At 45.2% G+C, this 13,154-nt stretch overlaps 1 protein-coding gene across 3 annotated transcripts in view; it reads right to left on the bottom strand.

Moving 5' to 3' along the window:
• The window catches only part of STX18 (syntaxin 18), a 122,036-nt gene that overhangs the window by 14,569 nt on the left and 94,313 nt on the right, over window positions 1-13,154 (bottom strand). For all 3 annotated transcript variants that reach the window (XM_024741819.1, XM_024741818.1, XM_024741820.1), the window contains exon 6: window positions 9,230-9,345. In XM_024741819.1, the coding sequence (XP_024597587.1) occupies window positions 9,230-9,345 (116 nt within the window). The remainder of the gene's footprint in view (window positions 1-9,229; window positions 9,346-13,154) is intronic.

Below are 13,154 nucleotides of genomic sequence, written 5' to 3' on the forward strand. Positions count from 1 at the left end.
AGTATTGCCCTGATCTCAGTAATGGTCGCAAACCAAATGGACATTCTTCAGGACCAGTTTTCAAGTGGACTTGACTTCAAAACACATACTCGTATGCTTATACCCCTCCCTCTACTTTTTAAAGACTGCAAAATGTATGGGTAATTTCATTAAAAAAAAAAATATATATACATATATAAAAAATAGAGGAAATGACATACCACGCCAATCCCATTCCCCTCCCAGAAGTAACCACTGTTTGTCAGTGCTTTGATGGAGTCTCGCAGGCTCTATCCAGCACACTCACACACACACACACACACACACACAGATATGTGATTCCCTGCCTCCTCCGCAGCCTAGAGATAATTTATAGTTCTGTGTGTGTGGCAGTGTGCTTTTCACAAAGATATCAGTGGTAACACATTGTTCTAAAACTTGCTTTTTATAACTTAACAATGCACCTGGGTGATTACCCAATGTCATTCCACATATATCTACCTTGTTCTTTTTTTTTTTTGCGGTACGCGGGCCTCTCACTGTTGTGGCCTCTCCCGTTGCGGAGCACAGGCTCCGGACGTGCAGGCTCAGCAGCCATGGCTCACGGGCCCAGCCGCTCCGCGGCATGTGGGATCCTCCCGGACCGGGTCACGAACCCGCGTCCCTGCATCGGCAGGCGGACTCCCAACCACTGCGCCCCCAGGGAGGCCCTGCCTTGCTCTTTTAATTGCCGCGTGACATCCCACTGTGAGGAATTTTCTGTGTAACCGTGACGCCACTGATAAACCTTTGGTTACTTTGGGTTTTCTGCTGGTACAATGGTACGTGTGCCAGTCCATGCTTTGGTGCATTTTGATGTACTCCAGGACGGGAACCTGGGCATGGGCTGCTGACTGGCGGTAATTTTACTTTTAATCTAGAGAACACTTTGACCGGGATCACATAAACATGGGCCAGCTCTCTGACAGAGCAGAACAACAGCACAGCTCCCAGAAGGGGTGCCCCACCCAGGACCCTGATAGAGAGGCCTATGCGGCTCATCCAGGGGTGGGCTGGGAGCAAGGTGGGAGGGGGGTGGGGGGAGGCAGAGCGTCACTCCTGGGCGGAGGCTGTAATGGGGTCTCTTTTTGGATAGGTGACTTTGTGTCGGGTGTCTCAGCAGTGCCTCTGGGCTTGTCAGTGGGTTGCCAAGTACTTAAAGGCAAATACTGCTTCTTTTTCTTTTCTTCCCCAATCTCAGTAAATTTCCCATAGCTGCTCTCAGCCCCATGAGATGGGCAGAAGTCCAGAGTTTTTGCTTTGAGACTGATAAGGGAAAAGAACATAATGATAGCACCAATTTAGAGAAAGAAGATTAGGCAGACCTATGTACAAGGTATGGTTATTATTCTGGATATGTCATCACAAAAAAACTCCATGTCATCTGCGACCTTGTGCAAGTTTTTAAAAATTGGCTGTTTTTGCCAGAACTGTCATCATATTTATAAAAGACACATGTATAACTTAGATATAATATAGGACCTATAAATATAATACATAATTTTTATATTAAAGATATTTATAAAAGGTTGAAAACCTCTTTAGAAGCTGAGGAGGTGTTTTTCTGAGACCACATTCTTCAGGTGGAACATCTGTACTTTTCACTCATCCCACCCCCACCCCTAGAGCCCTCTATCTCCTACCTGACCTCATTATTGTATCCATCTCAAGCTTTTACCTTTATGTGTTTTAAGGATAAGAACATCAAATTTAGAAACACAGAAACATATTCACATCAGAACGAAGCATAAATCAGCTCTGAGCTGGAATGGAAAGTTTGTTAAGAGCCTTTGCAGCTACCTGGAGCCACCCTGACCTGCAGCTGTAAGAATCAGCCTGAAGCACGGCACACCCCATGCGAGTGCTCTGCCCAGACCTCCATGCACCCCGATGCCAAGGCACTCAAGTCCAGACTCCTTGGTCCAGTACTCAAGGCCCTCCGTATGGTCTGGCCCCATCCACCTTTCCCACCTTAAGGCCCAACTCCTCCTCCCCTTTCTGTGAGTTTTGCTGACCCAGAAGTGGTTTCTTTACTGACTACATTCCATACCTCTCCCACGCTTTCCGGCCTCTGAGTATTTACTCATGCTGTTTCCTCTGCCTAGAACATTCTAAGCTTCCCCTTTTTCAGGTTCAGACTCATTTCTCCGGACCACCTCCTCCTGAAGTTCCCTGGCCCTCTGAGTGGACTACGTCTTTCCCACCTGTGCCCTCTTTTTTGGCACTACTCACTTTCTCAGGGGCTGGAATCTGAGCTTCCCTGTCAATTGAGGGCAGGACCCGTGACTGACTGGAGAAGAAGGGCAAGAAGTATTCACAAATAACTGTACCCATCTTAGCGGAAACCAATGTCAGGAAACAAATTATAAATGGGTCCACAAAGATCTCATCCTGGCTGAGTAAGAATGTGGAAGGAAAAAAACCTAAACCTCAGACATGCATAGAAGGGCAGCTGTGCCCACAGAGGTGCTTTATTGTACTGCCCAAATCAAAAAGTAACAAGACTAGTGCCTTTTTCAAGAAACAGGAGTATGACAAGCAAGAAACCACCCTCTGCCTAGAAGTGTACCGCCTAGTCCTACACTAAAGTATTTTTTCTAAGTTACCTCTCATGTTTCAAAAGCAAAATGAAAAACCTGAAAAGATAAGCAAAAAGACACTACATAGCCCAGATTTTAAAAATCCTTCTGCTAACTGTAGATAACCTTAGCAAAATTCCCATGGACAGGAAAAAGCTGTCATCCAATGGCACAGAGAAAAGGGCAGATATACGACCCCTAAGAGGAACCAGCTGGGTGTGGGGGACAAGATTTACCTGCTAGCATCGAGGTGGGGACGGAGATGAAATGGCAAAGGCCCTGGAAAACTGGCAGCACCACGGAGGTCTACGCAGGCTTCTCCCCTCCCCACACATTCCCCTTAGGTGACGCATCCAGGCCTGCGGCTCTGAATGCCTATGTCCTATGACTCCCAAAGACCTCCAGCCCTGAGTTCTTCCCTGATCTCTAGGCTCACTCCAACGGATTCACAATTTCCACCTGAAAATCCAATAGGCATCTCAGACCTCACACGTGTAGCCAGAATATGATTCTGCTCCCTCTCACTCCTCCCGGCCTCACTGCCGATCCTCGCACCTTCCTCATCTTGGTTGGTCCAGCCCAAACCTAGAAGTTGCCCTTGATGGCTCTCTTTCCCTCACCTCTCGCGTCCTACCTACTGGCTAACCTTCAGTTCCCAAGTGTGAGCAGAGTTTGAGCCCTTGTCTCCGTGGCCATCTCCACCACCACGTCCCTCAGGTGACACCTCATCCCACTGGCGTGTGGCCTCCTGCAATAGATTCCCAACAAGGCCACTTGGTTCCTCTTTTTCTCACTCCACTCCAGCTCCACACGGTAGTCAGGGAGGTTTTAAATGTGACCCGGGCCTTGTCACACTCAGCTTAACAACCTCCAGGGCTCCTCACTACACACAGACTCAGAGCTGAACCTTTCCCACGGCCTATAGGGCCCTGTGTGATCAGGCCTCTGCCTCCGTCTCTCACCCCTTCTTGTACCATTCTCACTGGTGCCTCCCTCTTGTGTGTGTGCGTGTACGTGTGTGTGCACGTGTGTGGAAATATGCCAGCTCATTTCTCCCTCTTTGATCTTTTCACTGGCTGGTCCCTCTGCCTGGAGAACTTTTACCTGCAGGAGGGTTCTGATTTCTCCACATCCTGCAAACGCACTTATTGTCTGCCTTTTTCATTCTAGCCATCCTGGTAGGTGTGAAGTGGAATCTCATTGTGCTTTTGATTTGCATTTCCCTGATTACTAATGATGTCGTGCATCTTTTCGTGTGCTTTTTGGCCATTTGTATTTCTTCTTCGGAGAGATTTCTATTCAGACCCTTTGCCCATTTTAAAATTGGGTTATCATTTTCTTATTGACTTGTAAAAGTTCTTTCCATGTTCTAGATATAGACCCCTTATCAGATATATGATTTTCAAATATTTTCTCCCATTCTGTGGGCTTTTTTCACTTTCTTTTTTTTTTAACCTTTAAAGCACAAAAGCTTTTAATTTTGGTGAAGCCCAGTTTATCTAATTTTTCCTTTTGTTGCTTGTGTTTTGGTGTCATATCCTCGTTAATCTTTTGTCAAATCTGAGGTCAGGAAGATTTAGCCCTATGCTTTCTTTTTTTTAAAATTTATTTATTTATTTATGGCTGTGTTGGGTCTTCGTTTCTGTGCATGGGCTTTCTCTAGTTGTGGCAAGCTGGGGCCACTCTTCATCGCGGTGCGCGGGCCTCTCGTTGAGGAGCACAGGCTCCAGACACGCAGGCTCAGTAATTGTGGCTCACGGGCCCAGTTGCTCCGTGGCATGTGGGATCTTCCCAGACCAGGGCTCGAACCCGTGTCCCCTGCATTGGCAGGCAGATTCTCAACCACTGCGTCACCAGGGAAGCCCCAGCCCTACGCTTTCTTATAAGAGTTTTAGGGTTTTAGCTCTGTGTAGGCGTTTGGTCTATTTGAGTTACTTTTTTATAAATGGTGTGAGTTAAGTGTCAAACTTTGTTCTTTTGCATGTGGATATCCAATTTTCCCAGCACCATTTGTTGAAGAGACCGTTCTTGCCCCCTTGAATGATCTTGGTCCCCTTGTTGGAACTCAGTTGACCAGAGCCACACGGTTTTAATTCTGGATTCTCAATTCTGTCCCATTGGTCCATATGTCCGTCCTTGTGCCAGTACCACACTGTCTTGATTACTGTTGCTTTGTAGTAAGTTTCGAAATTGGGAAGTGTGAGTCCTCCTACTTTGTTCTTTTCCAAGACTGTTTTGGTTATCCTGAGTTCCCCTAACTTCCTCATGGATTTTAGAATCAACTTGTCAATTTTCACAAAGAAATCAGCTGGGATTCTGAAGAGGAATGCATTGAAACTGTAGATCATTTTGGGGTGTACTGCCATCTTAACAACACTAATTCTTCTGATTCATGATCTTGGGATATTTTTCAATTTATTCGGATCATTTTTAATTTCTTTCAACAATGATTTGCAGCCTTCAAAGTATGTTTTATATTTTTGTTGAATTTATTCTTTCTGATGCTATCATAAAGGAATTGTTGCTTTTTAAATTCTATTTTTGGGTTATTCATTGAAAGTATACAGAAATGAAATCTCTGTATAATGGTTTTGTATCCTGCAACCTTGCTGAACTCATTTACTACTTTTCTTTTATTGGTGGATTCCTTAAAATTTTCTGTACACAATACCAGGCAGTTTGTAAATTGAAAAAACTTCCTTCCTAATCTAGACTTTCATTTCCTTTGCCTTCCTAATTGCCTTTGCTATCTTGGCCAGCCTACTAATTGACTTCCAGTACTCATTTGAAAAAGAATCCTGCCCAATCCTTAGTGTCAAGCAATGGATCTCGTCATGGCTGCTTTACGAACTAACGTAAAATGTGCTCTTTGTGGAACCCTACTGCTGCACATGCCAGACACTGCCTGGCCCTTTACACTAGCTCCTGAAATGCTCACAACAAACCACAGCCACATGATACTACAAGAAAGTTGAGGCTCAGAGTTCAAATAACTTGTCCAAGGTCACGGTGCAGGACAGAGGCCAGACTGCGAAACCAAGGTTCAGACCCTTCCATGACATCACACTGCAACCACTGTGCTTTCCCTTCCCTCACACTCAGAGGAAGGGATGGCCCATCTCCATGAACAGAAAATGGATAAAGGTGGGGTACAGCAACGGTAATAGCTTTCTTTTGGGAAAAACAAACAAAATGAGGTAGAAAAAGCCTGTTACATATGCAGGAATTTGTACATAAAGTGTGCACATTTTTAAAATGCACTAGTTAAGATTTTATTACCCTTTGGGACTCCACATAACCAAGGAAGGGATGGCTCAGAAATAAGCATCACCAAATGACCATGGAGGAAAGAGCTGCCTGGTGGAGCTGTGGGGACAGTGAAGTGGAGCCAGGAGTGGCAGCAGGGGCCAGGATACAGGGGAAAAAGCAAGAGAGGACCAAGATGGGGCGGGAGGAGTCCTGAGATGTATTTACAAAATGGGGGAAATGGTTCTCGGAAGTGCCACTAAATGCTGCAGCTGGGACCTTGACGGCCTCCAGAGAGACACCCTTCACACCATTCTGCTCCTACACGTTGATCAGAAGCTAAACTGGAGGGTTCTCTCAACATATTGGTGGGCTGGCTTAGTCAGGAGATAACTTCGTGATTATAAAGCATCCAAATACTGACTTTAAGATAAAAAAATAAACTGTGAGGAACAGCATTCTTTCAGTGACCATTTGTTTTCTACCACCGAGAGGCATTAAGTTCCTTTTGCTTCAGGAAATATTTCCACAGCAACTGAAAGCAATCAGTGCTCCAAACAGAGTCTTCATTCATTCATTTTTTTCAACAAAGATTTAATGAGCACCTCCTATGTGCCAGGTATTGTTCTGGGTGCCAGTGTTACAGCACTGAACAAAGCACATACAGAAATTCCTGTCCCTGTGGAACTTAAGTTTTAGTAGGGGAGCCAGAGCATAAAGGATATAAATGAGTCAAACATATAGAACGGTAGTGACAAGTGCCGGGGAGAAAGACAAAACAGGGAAGACCAGATCGGGAGGCTTAGTGCGTCATCCTCTTTCCACTGACCCTCATTCCTCAGGGATCCCAGCCTGTCTCATGGGATTGACGTGATCTAAAGACCTGTCCCCTGACCTCTAGACTCATAAACCCAACTTCCTGTTCAACCTCTGTGCCAGGCATCCCTAAATTAACATACTCCACACTGAGCTGATCTGCAGCCCCCAGCCCGCCCCCCCTCAGCCTCCCACATCTCAGTGAAGGGCAGCCACCTTCTTCGCACTGCCAACAACCACTGCAGCCTTCCTTGCCCCATCTCCTCCTCATGCCCCACATCCAGGGAGCACATTCTGTGGTTCAACTTTCAAAATATATCCAGAATTCTACTTCTCCACGTCCCAGCTACCATGCTTGGTGTGCTACACCACCACCTTGCTCCTAGGAGACTTTAGCAGCCTCCTAACTGTCCCTATTTTGCTTCTTCATCCCCTAAACAATCTACTTTAACAGAGCAGCCAGAGGGACCCTGCTCAAATGTAGTCCTCTGTGTGACAGTCCTCTGTGCAAGCATCCTGGTGGCCTCCCACCTCATTCAGAGTAAACAGCTCTCCCGTGGCCCGGAAGGCCCCATGACCTTGGTGCCCTGGTACTTGCTTGCTTCCTGTCCCTCTGCTCTTCCCTTACTCTGCAGCCTCCCGGCTGCTCATTAGCACACCAGGCACTTCTGCTTCCTTTGCCTGTGACTCTCTTCCCACAGAGAGCCACATGGCTCACTCCTCACTGCCCTTGGGTCTTTACTGAAACCTCAAGGACTCCAACCTCTCCAGTGGGCCATATCTCTATTACCAGGACCCCCTCTCTTATAGCACAGACTGACTGTGTACCCAGTTGTGTAATATTCCATTACCATCTGTTCCCCTCTGGACTGCAAGCACATGTGCCTATTTTCTACTCGCTCCTGTATCCCCAACACCTAGCGCAGTGCCTGGCATAACAGTTCTCACTGTGAGCGAGGGACCCAGCAAGGGCAGACTCTCTCTAAGTGAGATTTACCCTCACCTGGGCCCCAAGACTCTGGACTGGCTTCTCCCCACTCTCAGCAGCCCTGACAATAGTTCCTGAATGAATGAATGGATGGATAAAGGGTCGAGCAGCTATGTCTGGCAGGAGTAAATTTAGATATGATACCCCTATGTATTGTTTACGAAAAGCAGGGCCCCATCACTTTGTGACTGATGCTGGGGTTTTCCCTCATTAGGAACAAGCGGAGATGGGGATGGGAGGGTGTGTGCGAGGCCTCTGGCCTATGGGACAAGGCAGCCTCCAGAGAGGATGGGCTCAGGCTTGACAAAGAGTGACCCACACCTGGAATCCCAGTGACGCTCTTATCTTGTTATCTGACTTTTGATAGGTTATATAATTTCTTCAAAGCTCTGTTTCCTCACACACAAAATGATGACAATAACACCTCAAAAGACTCAGTGAGACTTGATTTGTTGACACCCCCAGTGGGTGACCAGCACAATGAAGGGGGTGGTCACTGAACGCCAGTCTCCTTGCCCTTCCGACAGAAGCTGTTTTCAGCTACAGAAAGGCCTCTGGCATCTTTCAGGCTCACAAAGCCCCAAATGCATTCTGAATTCCCTCGCTTGTAATATGTAGGGAATAAATTAGATGGAAGGGCAGCACAGATGCACATGTAAATGCCAGGTCCACCATTTATGAACTTTTAACTTGGACAAGAAAAAGGTCATAAAATCCATCCCAGAGGGCTGCTACAAGGATGGTGGTGATGTCTGTGAAGATTCAGGACAGTGCCTAGTACCTGGGAGGTATGCAGTAAATGACAGCCATTGTGAGAGTACAGAAGAGGAGGCGAGGAAGACTCTCGGGCCTCAGCATCCTGGGATTCACACAAAGCAAAATCTCATGTGCCTCTGAGATACAGCAAACTAAGCATGCATCCCCTACACAGGGTGGCCACCCTGGCCAGACACATGGATTGAAGATGTCCCTGACAGCATTATATATACATTCCCCTATGTTTCCAGACTTCATAGAGACACTGTATTTATCCAGCATCTATCATGTGTTAGGAGCTGTTCTAAGTTATGGGCCGGCTAGCAAACATGAAGACAGGAAGTGTATAAACCCAGACTTGCATTTTGTCCTACTGGCTCAATTGGCTGACAAAGGCGGCTGACACCACAGGCTCCGCCCCAAGGCAGGATGGTCAGGTCCAGGCAAGGTCAGTGCTGACAGTGCACTGCGTGGGTGCAGGGGAGGCAGCGCCCCACCGTTCCTGAGACTGACAGGCAGAGATCCCCATGATTCTTCCAGGTTCTAAGTCTCCAGTCCCCACCCCACTGGTGCGCAGCAACTCAGGCCCTTTCTCTAGACCTTGGCGGCTGCCAGGTGACTGTGGGATCCTCCCACCCCGCCCTTGCGGCGGCATTAAGATCCAACTGTGACCAAAAAAGACTGACACTTCCGTGTTTCCTTTGCTTTATGCAAATACTAACACCACAAGATGTCTGGGGCTGTGTTCCTTCTTTTTCTGCTTTGTATTTTGGCCAACGTGTCACAAGGAAGAGGCGCAAGGCAAGATTCTGATTTTAATTCATACCTGGAAATTCTTCAGTGACAGGTCTTTCTTCAGAGTCTTTTGAAGGATTCTGTGAAACTTTCTCAGAAGACATGGATTGTCTTGTCTTTGTATTTGGTTCTGGTTCCAGCTTAGATCTAAAGATAAAAAATTAGCAGTCATATCATTTACTTACACAGGATTCCACCTGAAAGCAGAGAGGAGTCACACGTGGCCCTCACGCTTGCTCTGTGCCCTCTGGGGGAGAGCAGAGCTGCTGCCCTGGGCCCAGCGGCCATCCCCACACAGCTCTAGTGGGGCACTTACTACATGGCAGACCGCACACCCCCAGCCATAACACGCAGCAGGACGAGTGCCATCAGGACGCACCGAAGGAAAGGACACCTGAACAGCCCGACCTCCTGAACCCACACTCTACACGTGGGCAGCGAAGGCCGACTGCTCTAAGTTCAACAAACCCAAGAAGCTGGTTGTCTTACACCAATGCAAAAGTGTTGCTGACTACACACATGCACGTGTTATATAACAAATATAATATATAAGTAATATCTGAAAATAACTGAACCATAAAAGCACAAGTCTTTACATATCCACTGGGGGGCAAGGCCTTGACTCAGGTCCCTAAGCCTCAGCACTTGGCACTGGCCCTGGGCTCCTCCCACAGTGTATTCCCTTCCACCCTCAGGGCCAGGTGCAACTTCACATGCTCACAGAGGCCTCCTCTGACTCTCCTACCTAAAACAGGCCTCCTCCTGTTACTCTGTGCCCCTGTCTGTCTTCTCCCCAGCAGTCACTGCAGTCTGGAACCATCCTGCTCGTTCATTTCTTTACTGTCTGTCTCACTCCACTGCAGTGCACGCTCTGAGAGCAGAGTACCTGACTTCATAAGTCGCAGATGCTGTGTGGCCCTAGGCTCTAGATGAGTGTGTGCCATTTAGTGTTTAATAAATATAGGTTGAATGAACGGATACTTTATAATTGTCAATAAATGGCTAATACGAGGAAAAACAACCTGGTTATGAAACAACGGGCCTTGTAATGGAATTCATACAGCACTATGAAAATTCTAGGCAGATTACTAAAAAGATCTAAGATAATTTCCACGTTACTAGGCAGAAGGACTAAAAATAAAAAGAACAATGTAAATGCATATAAGGATGATATAATTAATGCCAGCTAACGTTTACCGAGGGCTTATGAGGTATTGGGCACTTTTCTAAGCACTGTATATGCATAAACTTATTTAATGTCATACATCCCTATAAAGTAGTTACTAGTATTAATGGCCTTTTTACAGAGGAGGAAACTGAGGTATAGGGAAGTTAGGAAACTTGCCCAGGTCACACAGTTAGTAAATGGCTGGGCTGGGATGTGACCTTAGAACACCTAGACTAGTGTTCTAAGAAAGGCTGTTTTGGAAATGCTCCTCTATACAACATTAACAACAGAAATTTCAAAAGTAATTATAATATCAATCATGTTAAGTGTTCCAGTTACTATGGCTGAGTAACAGACCACTCTAAAATTTAGTGCCTTGAAACAACATTAATCATTTACCATCTATCCATGTTTCTGGGGTCAGGAATTTGGGAGCAGCTTGGCTGGGCGGTTCTGACTCATGAGGGTACCATTATAGGGCAATGGGGCCCCACCATCTGAAGGCTTGACTGGGGCTGGAGGGTTCACTTCCAGGGAAGCTCATTCACACAGCTCTGTGTTGGTGCTGGGAGGAGCCTCGTGGGGCCATGTCAATATGTTACCTGGCATGGCAGCTGGCTTCCCCCAAAGAAAGCAGTCTCAGAGACTATGGTAAAAGCTTCAAGGCCTTTTATAACAGCCTCAGCCTCAGTTTATAACAAACTGTCCTTTCTGTCATATTCCACTGCCCAGGCAGCTGCAATGGTCCACTCAGGTTCAAGGAGAGGGAATACAGACCTCATATCTCACACTCAATGAAGCAGTAACAAAATCACATTTTAATAAGACCACGGGGCACGGGATATGTTTGGGTGCAGCCATCTTTGAAAAATACATCTGCTATTCTAAGTATCATAGATATGCACAAAGATATAGTTTCAAGGATATTCAGCACTGCTTATAATAACAAAAAAATGACTTAGATGTTCATCAGAAAGTACCTGGTTTAGAGTTGGAAGATACAATGAAAGAGAAGACTCCATTTGCAAGAGCCAAAACAAAAAAGATTAAAAAACAATAACAACAAAAATTGCAGCGTAAACTTAGTAAGAAAAGCCCAAAACTCACAGATGTTCTTGAAATATAAAAAAAATATACTGTAACAAATGAAAAGATATATCATGTTCTTGGACTGAAAAAAGAAATATCATAAAGCTGTTAGCTCTCCCTAATTTAAAAATATAATGTGATCCCAATAAAAATATCACCAGGTTCCCCTCCCCCGCCATCTTGAAGTCAGACAAGTCAATTATAAAATTCATTTGGAAACATGCAAGAATAGTCAGAAAAACTGTAAATAAATATTGAACTCTAGTTAATGACATACATGCTGAAGTATTTAAGGATAAGTGTACTGATGTTTGCAATTTATTTTGAATTGCATAAAAAAATGCCAAGTGGTGTTAACACCTATGGAGGGAAATTTGGTAATATCTAGCAAAATTATATTTACTTTCTAACCCAGAAATATGACTTCTATGACTCTATCCCAAAGATACAGCAATAATATGATTGTAGCAATTGTGTAATTCAATTTTAATACAGCAAAATCCTGAAAACTAACCATATGTCCATCAACCTGGAACTGGCTTAATAAACTCTGGAGTACTATGGAGCTGTAAGGAATGAAGAATACCTCTATATACTGCTGTGGAGCAAATCAAGCAAGGTGAAGAGAAGTGTGTATAGGAGGGAACTTCCTTAATCTGATAGAAGACATCTACAAAAAATCTACAGCTAACATCATACCTTATGGTGAAAGGCTAAATGTTTTTCCCTAAGATGAGAAAGAGGTAGGAATGTAGTATACCTGGGCAAGAAGAGAGGAGAGAGAACAATTACAAATCATTTTATGAGGCCAGCATTACCCTGATACGGAAATCTAACAAAGATATGACAAGAAAGGAAAATTAGACAAATACCTTCATGAACATAAATGCAAACATCCCTAACAAAATACAAGCAAACTGAATTTAACAATGTATAAAAACAGCAATGCATCATGGCCAAGTGGGGTTTATCCCAGGAAGGCAGAGTTGGTTTAACATCTTAAAATCAATCAGTGTAATGTACATTAACAGAAAAGAAAAGCAGATGATCATCTCATTAGATACAGAAAAAGCATTTGAAAAATTCAAGATACCTTCATAATAAAATGTTTCAACGAACTAGTACTAGAGAGTGTGCGGGAAAGGGCTGATGCAGCAGGTTTGGGTGTTCCAACTCTACACGTTTCAAAGAAACTGGCCCTGGACCAGTTCCTGGGAGATAACCACCAAGCTCTTAGAACATCCTGCCTGATAAAGACTGTTCTTGTACCCCTGGGGCCTTGGACCACACCAGACATTTTACACTAACAATGTGATTAATGTTGGGGTCTTGGACCAAGCTGTATGAGTTCGACCTCTGGAGGGACTAGAGACTGATTAACTAAAGCCAGCGGCTGGGTGCTCCATGCATACATGACTGATCCCCAGTGAAATCCTGTGGGCTTCCCTGGTTGACAAATACTGTGTACATGTTGTCCCACATCACACATTCTCATTGCTGGGAGAATTAAGCACTGTCCGCGCTATTCCATTGGGAGGACAACAAGAAGCTTGCATCTGGTGGCTCCTGGACTTTGCCTTACGTGCCTTTTACCTTTGCTGATCCTAATCTGTTTCTTTTCACTGTAATACTATACCATGAGTATAACAGATTTTCTGGGTTCTGTGAGTCCTTCTAGCAAATCATTGAACCTGAGGGC

The sequence above is a fragment of the Neophocaena asiaeorientalis genome, unplaced genomic scaffold, assembly GCF_003031525.2.
Source record: "Neophocaena asiaeorientalis asiaeorientalis breed wild unplaced genomic scaffold, Neophocaena_asiaeorientalis_V1.1 scaffold218, whole genome shotgun sequence".
Lineage (NCBI taxonomy): Eukaryota > Metazoa > Chordata > Mammalia > Artiodactyla > Phocoenidae > Neophocaena > Neophocaena asiaeorientalis.